General features: G+C 37.1%; 1 protein-coding gene and 2 long non-coding RNA genes across 6 annotated transcripts in view; all 3 read left to right on the top strand.

Annotated features, from left to right (window-relative positions):
• The window catches only part of LOC139352897 (uncharacterized), a 208,582-nt gene that overhangs the window by 25,233 nt on the left and 162,135 nt on the right, over positions 1 to 21,214 (top strand). For all 4 annotated transcript variants that reach the window (XM_070995563.1, XM_070995562.1, XM_070995569.1 and 1 more), the window contains exon 2: positions 11,739 to 12,229. In XM_070995563.1, coding sequence (XP_070851664.1) covers positions 12,097 to 12,229 — 133 coding nt within the window. In that variant the 5' untranslated portion in view covers positions 11,739 to 12,096. The remainder of the gene's footprint in view (positions 1 to 11,738; positions 12,230 to 21,214) is intronic.
• Positions 133 to 542, top strand: LOC139352968 (uncharacterized). The gene is made up of 2 exons (XR_011604033.1): positions 133 to 217; positions 320 to 542. It is a non-coding gene; the product is annotated as an uncharacterized lncRNA (long non-coding RNA).
• On the top strand, positions 2,996 to 3,532 carry LOC139353106 (uncharacterized). The gene is made up of 3 exons (XR_011604249.1): positions 2,996 to 3,215; positions 3,273 to 3,362; positions 3,426 to 3,532. It is a non-coding gene; the product is annotated as an uncharacterized lncRNA (long non-coding RNA).

Genomic DNA, 21,214 nt, shown 5'->3' with positions numbered 1-21,214 from the left:
AATTTGATATGTTTTTCATATCAAACGTAACATCGAAAAGTCTTCGAAAAAAAAGTATGACTGTGCTTTCGTGTTTTTTGTGTATTTATGGTAAATAGTATGGTACTAAAGATATTTGTTTGACTGAATTGTCGCGGTCACTCTAACATTCGACAAAATGTCAAATTGTACAAAAGTGAAACTTTTACATATGTTGTTTATTTTTTTTTTGAAAATGGTAAGTATCTTATTTTCAATTGTAATTAGTTGATGTTTGTCTAATTCTAACATATTTATTTCTTGGACACTGTAACGTGCTTTTCGGTGGCTGACTACACAGACTGCACTACACAAAGTGAAATGGCTCGCCAAGATGCCGAACTGGGCAAGTTGGCGTCCAGCACTTCGCTGGAAAACTTCTATCGAGGAGAGATGAAGGACTTCCTGGCTCTGATGCAAAGCTGCAGGAGGCATCCGAGTACAGCGTGGTCGGTCATTTAGGAAGTCCTGGAATTTTTTTTATAATTGATCCGAAATATATAAAAAATGAATATTTACAGCGATCTTATGTGTTTTCAGTATTTATTTGTTTATAAGATGCAAAAAAGTTAAAACAAAACTGATTTATATTGATATTACAATCCACAATTCCATACCAAATTGACATGTTCGAAAATATAAGTTTCGTATGTTCGAAAACATAAAAATGATATGGCAACATAAGGGATCAAAATTGATATGGGGGGTGTTCGTCAAAAGTCCACGATTTTCCACGAGGGGGGGAGGGGGGTTCGAGGTAAATGTCCACGTGGACATAGTAAAAATTTAATTGTAACCTTTATGTTATTTATTCCACTTTTAAATTTACTATTAAACTTATATTTATTTACCATTTTTAAAAATCTCTATAGAAATCATTTTTAATAAAAAAAAAAAAATTGTTTAATGAAAAAGTCCACGTGGACAAAATGGGGGGGGGGGGGGGGGGTGTTAGTTAAAAATCCACGATTGTCCACGAGGGGGGGAGGGGGGGTCAAAAAGTGACTAAAATTTGTCCACGTGGTTTAAGTTAAAGTTTTGTCGAGCATACAAATTGTGGGCGCCACAGGTTTGGGCGGTTTGTGGGCGTTAGAGTGGGCGTGGCATATTCGCATAACAAACTTGCACTGGGTACAAGGCTACGGAATCTAAATCTGAGATCCAATTCTCTATCTTTGATAGTTTCCGAGATATCCACGTTCATATTTACGATCTTTTGAGGTTTGTGGGCGTTAAAGTGGGCGTGGCAAACTTTTTTTGGGTCAATCGATAGGTATTGACGAGAACAATAAATTTTTGTTTTAGCATTAAAACTGTAGGATCCACAGTTTTTGCGTTTTGTGGGAGTTAGAGTGGGCGTGGCACTCTGCTGAAACAAACTTGCGCTGCGCAGGAATCTCAAAAGTCTGCATGCCTAATCCCCGAGACTTGTTAAGAGGTGTTTTTGTTTAATACTAATATACACCCCCACAATAGATGCATAAGTGCTACAAAACAAAGCCGTCACTTTCTTTTCTTGACAGTGGCTTCACTGCAGCAAAAACAGAAGACAAATCCGATTCGTGTTTGCTTGTTATCACTCTCGCTTTCTTTGCTTCTATATTGGATCAAGACGCGACGCTATAACGCATAAAAACGAAATAAAAATCAATGCAAGAGAGAATGTGTTTCGACTATCAAAAACCCGTTACTCAGCTCTAACCAACTAAAAATAAAAACTGCTGTGAGCAAATAGTGAATTGTGAATTTATTTATTTCGCCAACAGTTGGTATCTTAACTGGTGTTTGTGCCTAACCGAAGTAGACACTTCCGGGTCACACCGTGGGGCAAGAGGTAATGAGCACTTGTCGCTGGCAAGGGGACGCTTTGCTGGCAGGACGATCGCGTCGCGGCAATGGTAACGATGGTTACTGCGATGCCGGACCACAGGCGATGCGAAACTGCTCTGAGGTAGAGCTAACGTGGTTAGCTGCTAGATGAGATAGTGTATTACGAGCCCTATTCCCAGATGTAGGAAGTAGAACCGCGGAGTTAAGAGATGTGTTGATAACTGATTTATTCTTCATTTGATACCTGCTTATAGACTACTTGGAACACGGAAAGTAGGTCAGGGAATTATGATTATGGTGCAGTTGGCTCAGCTAAACTGCAACTGCAACTGCATTGGTGCGTCAGTGTGCCGTTGAGTCTGAGAGACGGTGAGTCGGTGAGACGGTGAGTTAGTGAGACATATAATATGCTGATCAGCAATTCTCATATGCAGTGGGTGCTACTGAACGCCTGGTACTGACACTTCAACATGTGCTGACGGGTCAATGAGCCGTTGAGTCGGTGAGACGGTGAGTTAGTCTACAGTGAGTGCTACTGAGCGCCTGGTACTGTTCCCAACTTGGCTACTGCCTGATTTGTTGGGTGTGGTCATGTTGAGTACCTTTGGGTATGAACAACCCCTTCAGTTCTGCATTAGGGACGCGCTGACATGGCTCAAGCCAAAAACCTTTTTTGTTTTTTTTTTGTGCCTAAAACGCTGTGCCGCTGTTGACGTCAGCAGAGAAGTAGGCGCAGTGTAGAAGACTGCCTACGAAAACGATCGTGCAACAAAGAGAGGCAGATATTCGGAGCTTCCCTTTCTTTCTTTGTCTTATAATCTGCCTGCACTCGGCGCTCTCAGAGACAAATTTCGGCAGGTCCGTTACTTCTTTTGAGTCTCTCCGTTATGTCCGGCTAGCGACTAATGTTTCGGCGGAAAAATTTTCGTGGCGCAGCGACATGTGAGTGCCCTAATATTTTAGGAGCATTATTGTATATCGAAAAAAAACAACTAATATTGTTTTATAAAAGTAAATTATTTGATTATAGTAATGCTTACGTATTATACATTAATATTACAATATAATTTTTTAGTTAAGTTATAGAAATTTAGTTCGTTAAAATTTATTGAAATATTTAAAACATTTCAATAGTACCATTTTTGAAGAATTCCTTTTTATATTTTTTACTAAAAAAAGTAAAAGTTATGTAGTCGGATATTTTTCGCTTTAGAAAGGGTATAGGTGCAGTGGCACGCGCCTACTGCGAAGAGAAAACAAGAGAAATCATTCATTCTGTTTGAGTTATTGAAAGGGAAGCAAGCCATTTAAATTGTGCGCAGCAGATTTACTTCTTTCGTTTTTTAAAGTGAAAATAATAAAGTCAGGTAAGTGTTACATTAAGTTGAAGATGTTGTGCCTTGATCTTAGTTTAAAGTATTAAGGTGTTCAATGGGTTCCGTTAGCCGAAAGTGGATGATGAAATGTTTTGCGCCAATAAAAATCCTGCAAAGGGTGAAACACAGCTCTAAAAGGTAAATATGCAAATAAACAAATAAAACGCATTTTTTAAGCATATGACCATAATTTTTTATCAGGAGCGTTGGCCAAGGATTCGGAGGACCCGGACAAAGGTTTAGGGAAGGCGATGACCAATGTAAAAAGCAAATTAACGTAACATAAAATTAGGCTTACTAACAATAATTGTCCCTTAACAGAAAACCTTTTTTTTTTTTTTTTTTTTTTTTTTTTATCTTTATTTTTATTTACAATCTGTTTGTTTAAACAATAAGTAAATTGTATAATTTATATTAAATTAACAGAAATAGCAGTTTTCCAGTGAGCCCTGCTATTATATATAACATCTTTCCTGTTTGTTGAATTTATCTATGAGGGAGATCGAGAATATGATATCTTTTCAGTCTTCTTACTGTTAAACTGTTGTCTACTAGACTTAAGGCTAAATTATTTTCGTGGTTGTGAAGTCTGTCGATATATTTCTTACTAGTTTTATTTATTTCTTCTTTTATGGTTGGAATATTAAGATCTTTATGAATATTTGCATTGGATACGTAAAAAGGAGCATTGACAATTTGTCGCAAAGTTTTTGATTGGTAACGCTGAAGTATCTCAATATTTGAGTTGCTAGCAGTTCCCCAGAGCTGTATAGCGTAGGTCCAAACAGGCTTCAGTATGGATTTGTAGAGGCGAATTTTGTTTTCCAAAGTGGTTTCCGATTTTCGACTTATCAACCAGGACATTTTTAGTGTTTTAAGTCTGAGCTGCTGGCATTTTGCTTTAATGTGGTTTTTCCATGTTAATCTGCGGTCGAGATGCAAGCCGAGATACTTCACACAGTTACTTTGTGGAATTGGTGAGCCGTTAAGTGTAACATTTGGGCAGCTACCTTGTCTTAACGAAAAAGTTATTTGGACGGATTTGAGGGAGTTGATTCTAATTTTCCATCTAAGAAACCAGTCTTCAATTAGGCTTAGCTCACACTGCAGGAGTTCAGAAGCTTCAATTCTGGATCTGCTTGTGGCCAGAACGGCTGTATCATCAGCATATGTTGCAACAGTGCAGTTATTTGTAACTGGCATGTCGGCCGTATATAGGGTGTAGAGAATTGGTCCCAAAATGCTTCCTTGTGGGACGCCTGCGTTGATAAGGAAAAGTGTTGATGTGTCGTTTTTCTGTTGCACGTAAAAGCATCTTTTAGTCAGATACGACTTGATCAATAAGAAGTACGGAGCAGGTAGCAATTTCTTTATCTTGTACAATAAGCCATTGTGCCAGACTCGATCGAACGCTTGTTGAACATCAAGGAATGCAGCTGTGCAGTACTTTTTGTTTTCAAATGCAGATACTACATCATTAATGACCCTGTGACATTGCTCAGGGGTCCCATGACCTCTCCTGAATCCGAATTGGTATTCAGGAATGATGGAAAGTTCGTCCAAAATTGGCAACATTCTCTTCAATAGTATTTTTTCAAACACTTTCGAGAATATTGTCAACAGACTAATGGGACGGTATGATGTTAATTCAGTTTCTGTTTTGTTTGGCTTTAGGATCATAATGATTTCTGCGCATTTCCATTGACTTGGAAAGTGGTCTAGTCTGAGGATCGCGTTAAATACAAGAGTAAGAAGCCGAATGCATTTTGCTGGTAAACTTTTTAGGGTGATGCCGTCTATTTTATCAGGGCCTGGTGCTTTTTTATTGTTCAAGCATTTGATTTCTGCCACAACTTCTTCATATTTGATGCTTTTAATAGGTAAGCTCATTTGGCAGGATGACTCAAGAAATTGTTCTACTTCAGTCTCGGTTGTAGAATTATTTATTTCGTTTGGCTGAAATACAGAGTAAAGATGTTGTGCAAATGCTTCAGCTTGTTCAGTATTAGACCTACACCAAGTTCCATTGCTTTTACGAATATTTATGTTTCTTTTAGCTGGTCTCTTTAGGTATTTAGTCGCCCTCCACAGGTTGTATTCGTTGTTGCAGGAATTAGGGTCTAAATTTCTCAGATACGCAGCTAGAGATTCATTGCGTAAGTTTGACAGCAGTTGCCTTAGCTCTGAAGCAGCCTTGTTGTACAATCTTTTGTCAGCAGGGTAGCGAGTTTCTTGCCAGCGTTTTCGCAGATTCCTTTTATTTTGTATTTTTTGTCGAAGTTCGATTGAAAGGTACAATTGATTTGGTTGTTGATGGTTAAGAGCATGATTCGTGTTTCTATAGCTTGCTGTATGAATTGTATTTGTAAAGTGCTCCACAGCATAGTCTATTTCCTCTCCTGTTTTTAACGAAATGTCCAGGCTTATAGCTGATTCTAAATAGCTTTTAAATGCGTTGATGTCAGTAGAGGCTGTTATGACTTTATAGGGCTTGTCCAGCATATGGGCTATTGTGCTATATGTTGCTATTATTGGAGAATGATCTGAGTTAAGGTCAAAGCTCTCCATTACTCGCATGTGTGACAAAGGAATTCCAGAGAATAATACAAAATCAATCAAATCTGGAATTTTTTGACTATCAGTTGGCCAGTATGTGGGCTTACCAGTTGACAAACTTGTTATGTTATTGTTTCGTATGCATTTGTATAGCTCCGATCCCTTCGGGTTAGTCAATCTGGATCCCCACCATGGATGTTTGGCATTGAAGTCGCCTCCCACGATAAACTTTGTTCCCAGCCCTTGGAAAAAGTTTTTAAAATCGAGTTCTTTTATTGTGAATCTAGGTGGGAGATATATCGCTGTTATTGATACATCTGCGTGCATACATTTTATTTTAATTGTGGCAGCCTGCATAACATTTTCCCTAGTACTGTCCATTATTTGAAATTTAAGGCCCTGCTTGACAATGATTGCAGCACCTCCATGAGCTCGATCTGACGGATGATCAGCCCTTACTGTGTCGTACCCAATAACTCTAAAAAAAGATTTGCTAGTGAAGTGTGTTTCTGAAACAAGCATGACATCAATGGCATTTGTTTTTAAAAATAAGGATATTTCATTGACATGGTTGGAAAGCCCATTGGCATTCCATATTCCTAAGTTAAGATTTATTTGCATAGCTTATTTACAAGTAACATTATCATGTTAAGTAAATTATTTGTGAGCTGAAATTGTTTTTCTAAGAGCTGTTCTATTCTTTCTAAAGACGTGTTCGAGATACTATTTCCTGCAGCAACTTGAGCGTATGATTGATAATCTTTGGGTTCTTGGCTAAAATTATTAAACGGAGCAAATGATTGAGAGGTAGCAGGGTCATTTTTATTGTTGTCATCTTTGGTGTTTTTCAGGTGGTTGCGTCCGCTTACTAGTTTTTTTGTTATAAGTTCCTGATAGACTTTACACCCTTTGTAACTAGCAGCATGATCTTCGTTGCAGTTGGCACATTTTGCTGGTTGCTCTTTATCTTTTGGACAAATGTTGCTGGGATGGTTAAAAGAGCATTTCACACATCTGTGAGATTTGGCACAATATGACTTTGTGTGTCCAAATTCCTGGCAACGATAGCACTGAACGATTTCTTTGGTTTTACGGGGTGGTTCTATATTGACAACTGCGTTACCAATGTGTTTAACTTTGTAAATATCTAAATTCTTATTGTTGGGCTCAATGTCTAAGTAGAACAAATTCAATGGCTCTTTGGTTACACGACTTTTAATATTACTAATGTTTCTAACAGCGTGACCTTTGGACTCCACATCTTGTTTAATTAAGTCTATGTCCGTTGAGAAGTGTAAATTCTTAATAACAACTCTGAAAGCCCTCTCATGTTTAAGCTGGTATGTGTGAAATTTAACAAAATCTGTATTAAGAGTTTTAACAAGTTTCCTGTATTCCTCAATAGTCTTTACCATAACTCTCACATGGCCATCGCGTTGAACTTTATAAAAGAAAAGCTCTTTTTTGATTTTAGTCTCGAGATAAGCTAACATTCCTTTTATATCACTAACTTCAGATAAGAATATAGGTGGCGGCTTGGCAGATTCATCTAAGGTGTCTTCAGTTATCATGTCCAGTTCTTCGGTTTCGTCTTCATTTCTGTTGTTTGTTGTGCTTTCGCTTAGGATGGCAAATTGATTGTAGCTGGTGCTAGGTGCAGAGTCCAGAGCGATTTTTTTCTTTAGTAGAATCGGAGAGACTTGGTTTGGTCTCTTGAGTGACTTTGGCTTCGGTTTTACTCTCTGCCAGCTCCAAACCGTTGTTTCTTCTTCGTCGTCGTTCATGTTAACAACAACACTTTGATGGTGCTTGTCATCAACCACTGATTTGCTTCGTTTTCTTTTGTTTTGTGTTCTGTTAATATTGGCTTTAGCGCTAGCGCAGCTTCCGCGTAAATTTTAGGCACGTCTTAACTCGGGGAGTGTTTGATCGCGACTAACAGAAAACCTAAATAACATTATTTAATTAAAATATATTTAAAAGTATATACAAATTTATGTATTTTAAATTCTATAAGTAAAAACTCATGGGAAAAATTCTGATTTTCACAAGTGATTTCACTTGGGACGTGTCACTTGCAAGTGATTTCATAAGTGAAAACTCATGGAAAAAATTTGATTTTCACAAGTGATTTCACGTGTCACCGGCACGTGGCAGGCCATACGAAAAATGAGTATAAGGAACAAGTGAAATCCCGTGGGACTTCGAAAAATTTTCATTTGAATTTTCACTAGTAAAAATGCGGACTTGTTCTTCACTTGTGCAAGAGGACATGTCCCACGGGATTCACAAGGTGATTCACAAGTGAAACTTTTTTTTTGGAACTGAAGGGACTGGCTACTTGACTATTACTAAACTAAATACTAAGAGACGAATGGTAATTGTAAAGGGTGAGCATTGGTCCAGCCGCATGTGAGATGGAAGTTTGTTGCAGTAGAATAAGGCTCTACACAGAGGCTCATTAAGCTGGAATGAAAAAAGGTTCAAATGTCCTTTAAGACCTTCCAGGCACGGAAAAGCTTATGCTGCCCAGCAATGCAGGGCAGTCTATTTTGTAGGACAGCAGGTCACAAATAAAAACTAGTGCGCTAGTTGCTCTGCGATCTTGTAGGGAAGAAAGGTGCACAAGACGACATTTCGCAGAGTAAGAGGGGACCGGGTCATTAAAGTTTAAAGAAAGAAGGGCAAAAGGTAGGAATTTTTTTGAACACGGTCGATACGATTGATGTGTGTAGTACCAGTCGAACTCCAGACAAACGAAGCATATTCCAATCTGGACCTAATGAACGAATCTATAAATTACGTCGATTTTCGTTTTACAAACCCATACATAGCGTATGCTTTCGGAATTATGTTATTTATGTGATCAATGAAAGTAAATTTGGTATCAAACATAACTCCTAGGTACAGGTATTAATTTCTTAAGGAAAGAATTTGGGAACTAATGCCATACGAGCAAAGGACATTAAATAATCGTGATAAACGAGTGGATGCAAACAAGATTGAACGTAGCTAAGTTAGTGGTAGTTGACCGTCCAGGCATAAAACCATGTTGGTTAGGACTGATGATCCCACCAGCAAGAAAAATTAGCTGCTTAGCTACACAGAGAAAAAAACGGAACAATACCCGTTTGATATTGTCTCCTCAATTTTCACATATCAATTTTTTCATATCAAAATTATTCGAATTCATATCAATATGATACGAAATCATATCAACTTTAAATGTTAATATGAATCCGTATCATAATGATATGAATACTTAGCAAGTTGATAAGATTTCATATCAAACGTAACATCGAAAAGTCTTCGAAAAAATAGTATGACTGTAAATTCGTCCTTTTTGTGTATATTCTGTGTACAACGGTATAATTACGCTTTGTATGCGGTGGTCCCACTTTTATTTACTGCGTCAATTTTAGTGTAAAACGTGACAAAAGAAAAGTTAAAGGTGTTTATAAATGTAATTACTTGGTAAGTATGTATAATTTTAACTAAATTACTTTATTTGTGCATTAGTTTGTCGAAGTACCATGGAGGATCCACTTTTGCTTCAATTCCCTACGGACCTCGAGGTCGATTTGGTTGTGCTTGACCTGCTTTTAGGTTTTTATAAATCAACATATTTGCACATACATATATATATATATATATATATATATATACATGTGTAAGCCATTATTAGTTGAGACTTATTATTGCAATATATTCCTAGAGTGTGGATACAACTACGAAAGGCTGCAGTACATTAGTGCTTCAGATCTTGATTTAATATTTTCCAAGAGAGAACATCTTGGTCTGAAATCCGAGTTCCACGAGAAACTCCAAAAATGGAAGCGAGCACAAGTAAGTTTAATTTTAAATATTTTCATAATAGGTTGTAATAATTTCAAATTTTAGCACATTGATGTCTGCGCAGGGGATACGACACCAACATATAAAGGAAAGGTGACATTATTAGTTCTAACTAATGGTTTCTAGCTTAAATATTATTAACTTTAATCAGTGTTTATATAATTTATTTTTGTGGTTCTATACGTTAATCTAGAAAATAAATTTTAAATAAAACTACAAATTTGTTTCTCTGGGTATGAGTTAAGTGTCGAATTGATTTGACAAAATATCAGTTTGATAAGAAAGAATACCAGTTTAATATAGAAAAACATAACGTGTTAAAATGATTAAAAGTACAAATTTACATGATAAAATATTAGTTTTTTATGAAAAAGTATAAATTTGATATGGAAAAACATAACATGTTAAAATAAAAGAAATGTCAAATTGATACAAAAAAAATATCAGTTTGATATGAAAGCATATCAGTTTGATGTGAAAGCATATCAGTTTAATATGAAAGCATATCAGTTGCATATTAAAAAATACCACAATTTGGTTACAACTTTGATATGTGCTCATATCAATCTGGTATGAAAAATACCAAATTGACATGTTCGAAAATATCAATGTCATATGTTCGAAAATATGAATATGATATGGCAACATAAGGAATCAAAATTGATATGAAAAAATACCCGATTGATGACCACTTTTGGTATTTTTTTTTCTCTGTGTACAATTCGTTCAAACATTTTCAAGACATTACTTAGCTTTGCAATTGGCCTATAATTTAAAACAATATTTTTGTAACTAGACTTGAATATAGAAGAAACTGTGGCAAGTTTCCATCAATAAGCAAATACGCCAGTGGAAAGATACAGGTTAAAGGGGCTCAGGTTTTAAGGGGCTCACAAAGAACTATACAGTTTTCCAAAATAAATGGAGAAAGGCAATCGCAGTTAAATTTTTCTGAGTCTTTAAAACTCTCAGCCGCCATATAGCGGTCAAAATCAGTGACATCTAAGCACCCAATATTTAGCATCGTGGCAATGGCCCTGAGTGAAACATCTTCATTCCACAGCGAGCTCGGTTCAAAGTTAGATGCAATGTACTTAGCGAATAGATTAGGGACCCCAATATCCGAGGAAGCTGAAAGACTTTCAAATGACACATGGGAAGGAAAATAAGAGGTTGTTCGTTTAGAATTGACAAAGTCCCAGAATGATTTAGGATTGGTAATTAATTTAAGCTCTATATCATATATATATATATTTTTATATTTTTTTAGTCCTATTGTGTACCATGGTAGTTTATAACTACTTCGAACTCTAGCTTTAGCGTATCTGCCTACAATAGTATAGAGAAAATACAAAAAAAAACTTCATAGCTAGTATTCACTTCAGCATGCGAGAGGAATTCTAACCATCTAATGTTTGAAATATCATTACGGATAGAATCTAAACTGCTAGAATTAATATAAGTAAGAGGCACGCGAGAATTATTTGGTGAATAAATATAACAAGTAATTGAGATTAATAGGGGCTTGTGATGAGCATCACACGCGGCTAGAGGATTATCGCTGCAACATAAATTCGGGCTTAAATCAGGATGTACAAAAATTAGATCTATACTTAAGTTATTAAATTCATGGTTGATCTGGACTTATCCCATACTAAGAAGCTCATCGATGACAAAGATTTCGTGGGGAAAATGCAAATTACTGGGAACCATTGCTGAAAACTCAACATCAAGAGCCCACACGAGCGAAGATTGGTTGAAGTCGCCCAAAACAGATATATACTGGCCATCTTCCAGCTTCTGGTATAGGTGGGATAATATTGTTCACATGCGCTTTATATTAATCAAAACTGCTGCTTGGGGGTATGTATGATTTTGTTGGTAGATAAGGGCGTAAGGTTATTGCTTATTTAAAATAAACTGTATTTTAAATTGTTATATTTGAAATTGTGGGCGCCACATTTAACATGATTAATACCCAATTTCTAGCGGTTCGTGGTTTGTTCAGGTCAATTGATAGGTACTGGAGGGAGCTCTTAATTTTAGAATTTAAATAACTATTTGAATCAATTCATAGATTAACATACTCATTCTTCCTTACAGATATCACCTTCGGAATATTTTAAGACATGGATTTTTAAAATTGAAAATTCACACTTATATTGGTTTTGGAATTGGAAAGGTTTACTCTCAAGAATTCCGACTTATCGAATTTACCAAAATATATGTTGAACTCCGAATAGAACCCGTTGCTGCTGTGGACTAACAATTCGTAGCCGGAAGTAAAAAAACTTTTTGCTAAGAAGCAAGGAGTTATACATGTAACTTAGGGGAAGTTCGCAATAAAAGCGGCTACTGCTTAAAGACATACTGGAACATCGGTGACTCCCAGTAACAACATAGTTTAATACAAAATTTGTAAGAATACCAGTGAATTAATAGTATTTATACCTGCGAATTTATGATGGAGTCTCGCCCGGAGTGGAGGATACACCGCTTTAACTACCGAACCCTTCATCTTCGTGTAGTTTTCTTTGTCTGGGCCTTAATATGGACCCAGTACCTAAACTGTGTCTTCTGTGGTGAAAAATTGGGTAAGGTGCTATAATGATCTTTTATTTTCAGCTCGACTTCATCACACTATTTACCCTTATAATTACAAAGGTCGACATAATACACAGATAAACCTAAAAGGCGTTTACCTGTAGATTACTACCCAAGGCTTGAAAACTTTCCCTCACGTCACAGCTTTAAGAAAATAGTTTTCAAACTCCAAATTTTCAATTTGTATGCCTTTTTACGAACTAATAACAGCAAAATCATTCGAAGCCTAGATCCGAAATGAACCTGAAATGGTATGGAAGTGTAGGACATAACGTCGAACGATTAGTTTGGAATGTCACTTGCATGATGATGTTGAAAGACCACGAGTTGACAATTTAGGACCCTTAAAACGGTAGCTCATTCCGGGTGGGGTATGTTCTTGCTGATGCCTAAACTTGACACTACGAGCAACAAAACCTTCTTTAAAATGAAATGCCAAGGCAAAAATAAAACTAATTAGTTAATAGGTACGATCTTCAAGGAATTGCAAGGGGGTGGCGTTGATGCGAGAGGCCACAGGTTTTCTTAACCTACCCGACCATGTTTCTCTCAAAAAAAAGATGAAACCAAATGTTAGTTTATTCCGCCATGTCTAATAAAAACTTAGAAATTCATCGTGATATGTATCTCTGTATAATTCATAATATAAATTGTAAAAATAACTGCCTGATATTCATTTAAAAGCTGTTTCCAGAAATTCCTGGTAGTTACATAAGTTCTATTAAACTGGGTTCAAGTGTTTTTCATTCCTTTTTTGATTCTGATTTAATTTAACTTTACTTTGCGTTTAAATTACAATAAAAATTATTTCGTTTCCCACAACAATACCAACTGAAACAAATTAGGGTTAGCATAGAAAATATGGGAGAATAACAATTTGCATAATCAATAGTCGTTATCAGCCAAACTAAAGGTAAACCGGTACAGAAAGATCATGATCAAAACAAAAAACCAAATACAATAGCTGTACATGTTAGGCAATACCCGTAGGCAAGCTGGCGATCGAAGATTACATTTACGTATATCTTTTATCTTTCTGCATGGTTTCGGAAACGTCACAATGAATAATATTGTTGTGCTTCTTTTACTTTTTATGTCAGTACTTAATTTTTAATTGGCTGCTGTCTCCGTTAGCTTTTATTTGTTATAACACATCACCCACTCAAGTTGCTCGATGAAGTTGTAAATAACATTATTGTTTTGTCCGTTGATCTCCATTCAATAACCCATCGGCTGGCTTGTTGTTATGGCAAGTGTTAGGTATTACGTATTTAACATTTTAATTAAATTTACAGTTTTAACTTGTTCAAGGTTCTGAATTGATTGTTTAAGTTTGTTTGTTGATTCTTAAACTTTTACATGGGTGTTTTTATGGTTTTATTTGGATGGCTTTATATCCCCGCTATAAATTTGAACTACATGCCTGCCAACGATATGAGCCTCTGGTTTTTTAAGAGTTTATTGCGATCACTATGTTTTACACTTCGCCTTTTGCCTTCTTGCGAAGAATTCTGCTTGTTCTGAGGGAGAATTTTTGACGGCTCAACCAATAAACGGGACAGTTAGAGGTCACTAGGGCCCACCAAACGGAAAGACAGTAAGCTGGTATTTCGAACTTTACCTCGACTCTCAATATGATGTAGGGATGCTATTTGAAGAACCACTATTTGTCATTCACAGGGGATTTTCGAAAAAGGTGAATATCTGGTATTATTGTGGCGGCCTCTATTTATTTTTAAATGAAAGAATTACTTTGACCAATAACATTTTTATTTTTAAAACAATAGTAACAAGGCTACCGAAAAACAAATATTTTTTAATTTAATATTTTTTTTGGTAACATTTCAACGGAGTTACATCATAAAGCTCTTGGAGTAATTCATCGTTTTTTTTCCATTTTCAAAAGTTGTAGGTGACTACAAAACAAATAGAAACAGGAAAAATAATTTTTTATGATTTTTTGAAAATGCTTAATATAAATTACTAGAGCCACTTTTGTATACCCTTACAGAGGGTATAATGATTTCAGTCAGAAGTTTGCAACGTAAACTAGTCTCTCAGTTTTAAAGCTATCAGGCTGAAACTTTCCCAAAAGTTTTATATACTTTGCAGGTAGTATATAAGTCGGAACCAGCCGGATCGGACAACTATATCTTATCGCTCCCATTGGAATAATATGAAAAAAACATTTTAAAAAATTATTTCTTTGGTGTTTATTAACATATAAACTCCTACGCTTGGATATAAAATTTTTTAGTTAGTTCTGAATTTTAAATTTAATTTTAATCATATATGGACGTCTTATCATATAGCTGCCATAGGAACGATCGGAAAATTGGTGGAAAAATAATATGAAACAAAATATAGATTCGGTGTTTTTTAACATATAACCCCTTACGCTTGAAAATCAAATTTTTTAGTTAGTTCTGAATTTCGCATTTAATTTTATCAAAATCGGACGATGAACGATCGGAAAATTGGTGGGAAAATAATATGAAACATATTATAGCTTCGGTGTTTTCTAAAATATTATCTTATATAATTGGGAATATCATTATTTGTATTTTTAAATTTAATAATTATAACTGCAAGGGTATACAAGTTTCAGCTTGGCGAAGTTAACTTCCTTTCTTGTTTTTTGACTGAGATCGTCTCATTTAAAAACATTAAAAAAATATATAAGAAAGAAATTTTTAAAAATTCTATTTGCAGTTACTATAAATTTTGTTCCGGAAAACTAATCATCAAAACATTTTTGTTTTCAGCCGAAGAACAAAGTTCATAAAGTAGACTTTTACAAAAATTCGACATTTTCAATAAGTGCTAAACGTGTTAAGAAAAGTTTTGTATCATTCAATCGATTTATAAATGACTTTTCCTTTGATGCCTAAATGTACGTGAAGTAAGTTAAATAGTCCGATTTAAGTATATATTTCTTTTGTTTCGTCAAAATACTAATGCCGACTAGTGTATGTAACTAGTAGTAGGCAGCTTTTCCAACCCCATAACGTATATATATTGATAAGGATCAATAGCCGAGTCGATCTAGCCATGCCCGTCTATCCGTCTGTGTGTCCGTCCGTATGAACGCTGTGATCTCGGAAACCACGAGTATAAAAGCTGGTAAATTGGGATTTGGCATGTAGATTCGTGGGCTTCGTACGCAGCGCAAGTTTGTTACATGTGCCACCCACAATTTTCAAGCAGGAACAAAAATGAAATGTATTTGTCTCGTCAAGACCAATCGATTGACCTACAAAAAATCTAGTGGTATGTGAAAGCCACATTACCTAGCCAACAGCAGATTGATATTGGGTTGGATCAATCTTTTTGCACTGATCGCGTGTGCAAGCTACCTGGAAACCTGTATCTACTCGTGTGGTCGACTGTCTGAATTTTCAATGTCATTTGCTTCCAGTAAATCCTTCATATACACCGAATGGCCCAGGGAAATTGCTCCTAGCTCTGCATCACGCTCTATCTAAACGCCAAAAAAAAAAATGTTTAGTGAGCCTTTGTCCAAATATTCGAAAGACTTTGAGATACTCGATTTGATCCTGAGCAAATTCCCTTTTTACTGATGGGCATATCATCAACATACACGAGGATTAGCGAGAGGCTTCCACTTCCACTTTGGTTGTAAGGGTATGCCTTGAGCCGTTCTATTTGGCCATACTTGTCGCGGTTAACGTTGAATACCCATTTGCATACGATCGCACGATGATTTTCTTGTAAATCTTCCATATGCCAGATCTGGTTTGCGAAAAAAGAATCGTATTATCTTTGCATTGCATCACGCCATTCGAATGAACACGGACTCCTCCTAGCCTTTTTAAATGTTGCTGGTATCGGGACATCTTCTGACACTAAGTCACCTAGTATGTTATGCTGCTCTTTGGGTCCGGATGAGCTTCGGCCGACCAGGCCCTACAGGTATATCCTTTTTTATCTTTATTATCCTTTTCTTCCATAAGCTTTGCAACCCCCATGATTTTGTTCCTATCAGCTCCACCAGTTTCGCTTGAATATTGACCGTCAATCTTAATGAGCTTCTGGAAAAAATCAATATGTTCTTTATTATCATCTACTGCATAATGATTTTCATCAAAAAGGACCTGTCTTTTTAAATTATTAGTCACGTAGTTAAGTTGTATAGACATAGCCTTTGGCAGCCACTGAGCATCCAACCATACTATACTCCTTGCCTTGGTTAAAACTTCCTTACATTTCGTGGACCTTCGTCCAGAGCAACCGCAATAGAACCTAAAACCTTTACATGTCTTATACAAGGTTTCTTACCAGTCCACGTTTGTATACGATTTAGTAAATAAACAGCTGTGTTATTAGCCTCAGTCCATAAGGATTCGCATAGTCCTGACTGCACAAAGAGGCATCTAGACACTTCCACTAACGTCCTATTAGCCCTTTTAGAAACGTGTGGCGTGTAATCTTCAATAAGCTGCCTAGCGATACCATAATGACGAAGAAAGTCATCGAACTCTTTGTTGACGAATTCTCCCCGTCGTCCGTGGGAAGGAATTTCAGCTTTCTATCTGTCTTCCGTTTAAGCAGATTCTTAAACTCCTTGAACTTTGATAGCACTTCATTTTTCTTGCAAAAAATATAAACAAAAATCCTCCTGGATTTGTCATCGATGAACGTCAGGAAATACTTTGATCCCATCAGCGATTGTGTGGGAAACGGTCCACATACATCTGCATGTATCAGCTCTAAAAGTGAATCTAGGTGAGTAGGACCGTTTTGCAGGACCTTTGCATTTTGCAGACCTGGATTCACCATGCATCTGTTTTTCACCGCACTGCCAAGCGACTTAAAATTTCCATGCATTTTTGGAACATGAAACACATTCTTCAAGGGGACCATACACAGTGTGCCCTCTTCATTCGCCTTGTTCTATAAGCTTAATGCAGAGCGTTTTAACCGATGGTAATTCATCCCTGGTTTCGATAGCCACCACGAAGATTTCGAATTTTAGTGGAAGGCTCGACCGTATCTCGATTGAATTTGCTAATTATTGATTATTATTTGGTTATAACATTTTAATAAATGTTCTGATTTGTATATTTTTTGGCAAGCAGATGGGTGTTAATAATAACAACAAAATGTTAAACAAATTTTTACAAAATATTGAACGGTTGTGTGCACCGCAGGAAGTCCAAGAATGTGCACGCTTTATCCCAATAGTCTACCTTTTATAGTTTCCAAGATTTCAGCGTTCATACGGACAGACGGACATGGCTATATCGACTCGACTAGTGATCCTGATCAGGAATATATACACTTCATGGAGTCGGGAACGCTTTCTTCTAGCTGTTACATACTTTTCCACGAAATTAGTACACCCTTTTACTCTACGGTTAACGATTAAAAAAAATAAACCTTTTTAAATCATTTCTCGAAAAACCAAATCGCAAAAGCAGGCTACTTCCCTTAAAAATCATTTTTGTAGCATTGCTGAAGTATGATGAATTGGGGTTTATTTCAGTGAATTGCCATATATCCTACAATTTGCACTCGATTTGCAAACTTTTGGCCTCACCTACTCGCGATTTATATATATATATGGTATTGTGGCGACAGACAGATATATACAAGCTTTTATGATGCGAGATCTCAATATATGGCTATGTGGGCGGTAGTCAGATTTATACGTTATGGGCGATTTTTAAGTCAATCGATAGGTTTTGACGAGACATGTAAGACAATTGGATATTATCTGTAGCTTATAAAGGTTAGGAATAATATAGTTTGTACATATAAGAGTTACATAAGTTTTGATATAAACTAACGCGACTATTCAACTGAAACATCTGTCCCAGATGCCACGTCCTCTCAGTTGAAAGGTTTTCATCTTCCTCCTCGTTGCTACCATAGGGCCACAGCTTCATGAAGTCAGCGCTGTTAGTCGTCTGTAGTGGACCCTCAAAATCGGCTGCTTTCTTTACATCATACCTGCCTTTGCGCTTAACCTGTATGCCTTCATCTGGTCCCACATATTTGTTGGCTAACTTTTTGCCGGTTATAAACTGCGTCACCTTGATGGCAACCAGATCACACAACTGTCCTTTTCTCTTCTTGTCAAAGTTATTCTTGTCTGCGTTCGTTGACTTAGTGGGAAACAACCAAGTGTATTTATTAAATCCATCCGCAATTGCAAATATGTAGCGGAAGCTTTTTGATGTCATGTCTAATAAGCCCAGATGATCCACATGAAGCGTTGGAAGGGGTGTATCTCCTTTGTTTATAGCGTGCAAGAAGTAGTCCTGCTTCCCGAATTTCTGATTATGTGTGGTGCATTTGATATAGTTGGAAATAGTCTGCTTTACTTTCTTCTCAAGGTGGGAAATGTGAAAATCCTGCCATGTCTTGAAGCCTCAACGTGTAATTGAGTTTTGGCGTCTTGACTCCGATCCTTCAGGACTGGCTCCTCCATAAGTGCTGCCTTTAATCGATCAACGGCTTGTTTCTGTTCTCCTTTTATTTTGAAAACAGCATCCTTTTCTAGCAGCTGCGTTAGAAATAAAGGCGTAATCCTTAACAAACTTGCGAAAATGCCCTGTTAGACCGAGGAACGGCTGTATACCTCTGATGTTGACTGGCATAGGAAAGTTTTTGACTTCCTCGATTTTCTCTTTTCCTGGCCTTTCGTACCCAAGAAAATTGATATGCTGTTATAGAAAGTGGCATTTTGACCACTTTATGTCAAGACCGTTCTGCTGGGCCTGCTTCAAGACGCGTTCCATGTTGCTTAGACATTCATCGGCTGTTTGCCCAAAAACAACAATGTCATCGATGTACATTTCCAAAATACCTGCATTTATCAGCTGTTCAAAGAAATAAGTGACAAAAACTTCGGGAGAATTGCAATACCCGAATGGATCTCTGTTGAATGCAGTGTATTTTCGGCTGGCCTCATCAATTTCGACATGGAAAAATCTATTTTTCAGATCGAAGACTGAAAAATATTTCGCATTTTGCATCTTATCAATCACTTCGTCTATGAGTTGAACTGGGAATTAATTTTTAAGAACCTTACTGTTTAATATACGGTAATCTATGCACAGTCAGTATGTCTTATCCTTCTTCTTGGCTAGCATAACTTTACTAGCAACATCTAAACATGACTCTCTTACAATTCCCAGCTGCAGCCATTCCTTCATCTGTAAGCGAACTGTTTCTCTTTCTGCTGCGGAAGATCGGCTTGGATGTTCTCTAAAAGCTATGTTGGTGTAATTATTCATGACTCACCATATTGTAGATATTATGGTCATTCTCGGCAACGGTGTCGTCTCCTCGTCTGAAAGCCTATTTTCCATTCTCCAGCACAACAGTAAACTTTTTTAAGAAGTCGATGTTCACATTAATTTTGTTGTCGGGAACGATGACAAACCTATGTAGAGTTTGCATTCCATCTTCTTCCACGTCGATATTCGGTGCACCCAGCACCGAGTATCAATGTTTCCGAGTCCGAACAGTTTTGCAAAACTTTTCTGCAGGGGAATTTCAGAGAACTTATCCTTGTATGTAGGTTATCAGCTCCAGTGCCTACTAGGCATGCCACGCTCTTTTTGTTGATCGCTAGTACTTTCTCCCTCGAATCGCTGATTGAAGCAATACCTCTGGCTCTGGTTTTATTTCTGATCGAAACGCTTTACTGGTTTTTCTGCCTTACCAAGGTCGTTCTGATTCACTGCTCCTTGAAAGTTGTCGCACTGTATAGAGGGTACTCGAGATCGTCACGGAGCTTAAATTAATCTGCGATATATCGGAACACCGACTCATCCTCCACAATTCCACGGGCTGCTATCTTACGCATATGCAAAACATATTCGTGAAAATTCTCGTTGTCGATTTTCTTTCTCTTGAAGCTGCCTGTGTACTTTAGCACTGGTCAGCGTCTTATCAAATTCGTCCAAAAGTACTTGGCATAGGGTATCATAGTCCGAAACAGTGGTGGACTCCAGGAATAACATTGGAGTTCCCTTCATTTTCATACGAGCGTTCACATATTTATGCTTCAGCTTCGCTCAACTCGTTGTTGTTAGTGTAGACTTCTTCGCGATTATTGTTGTATTTTAGCTCCTGTTGAAATTCAGCTTCGTGTGTTAAATCACTACTACTAGCGAACTTAACTTGCTCCTCGATATTATTTCCCTTCTCTCCACGTCAACCGGCATAAAGAAAGTATGATTCATATTTACCACTGCTGCTGCATTTTGGGAATCTTCTGGATTCTTTTTCTGTTTTTTTTGTTTTCCACCTCGATTGCATTTTTTGTTCTTTATGGCGGAATGAATCATTTTTGCCAACTTTTTTGCAATGTCAAATTCAATTGTCAAATACACCAACAGATTTTTCACATGCACGACGGTTGAGCCCCCATGTAAGATAATTTTATATTATCTGTAGTTTATTAATAAAGTTTAGAGGTATAATAGTAAGAGTGACATAAGTTTTGATATTGATTAACGCGACTTTGGGACTGAAATTATACCTTTACGACGAACGACTTTTTTCACAACTTCTCTGTATCTTAATTAAGCTGATAGTGATGGACTATCGAGTGTCATTTAAGAAAGCAGCGTGACAAGGACTGCCCACCTATGTCCAATCCACCAGCTACATACTAGCAGGAAAATTGTGGGCGCCACAGGCTTAGGCGTTTTGTGGGTGTTACAGTGGGCGTGCCAAACTGATTTTTAGTCAATCGATAGGTATTACTGGACAATACATTTCAGTTAGAATTTTTATTCTAGCATCATCTAGCGGCTTGTGGGATTTAGAGTGGGCGTAGCACGCCCACTTGCGCTGCGCTGGGCGTGGCACGCCCACTTCTTGCGCTGCGCAAGAAGCTCAGGAATCGGTTTGTCCGTCTGTCCGGATGAACGCTGACATCTCGGAAACTATAATAGCTAGGCTACTGGGACTTGGCATGCAGATTCCTGAGCTTCTTG

This window comes from Drosophila suzukii, chromosome 3 (genome assembly GCF_043229965.1).
Source record: "Drosophila suzukii chromosome 3, CBGP_Dsuzu_IsoJpt1.0, whole genome shotgun sequence".
Classification (NCBI taxonomy): domain Eukaryota; kingdom Metazoa; phylum Arthropoda; class Insecta; order Diptera; family Drosophilidae; genus Drosophila; species Drosophila suzukii.
The sequence above is the reverse complement of the archived record's forward strand: the minus strand, read 5'-3'. Positions and strand labels throughout refer to the sequence as shown.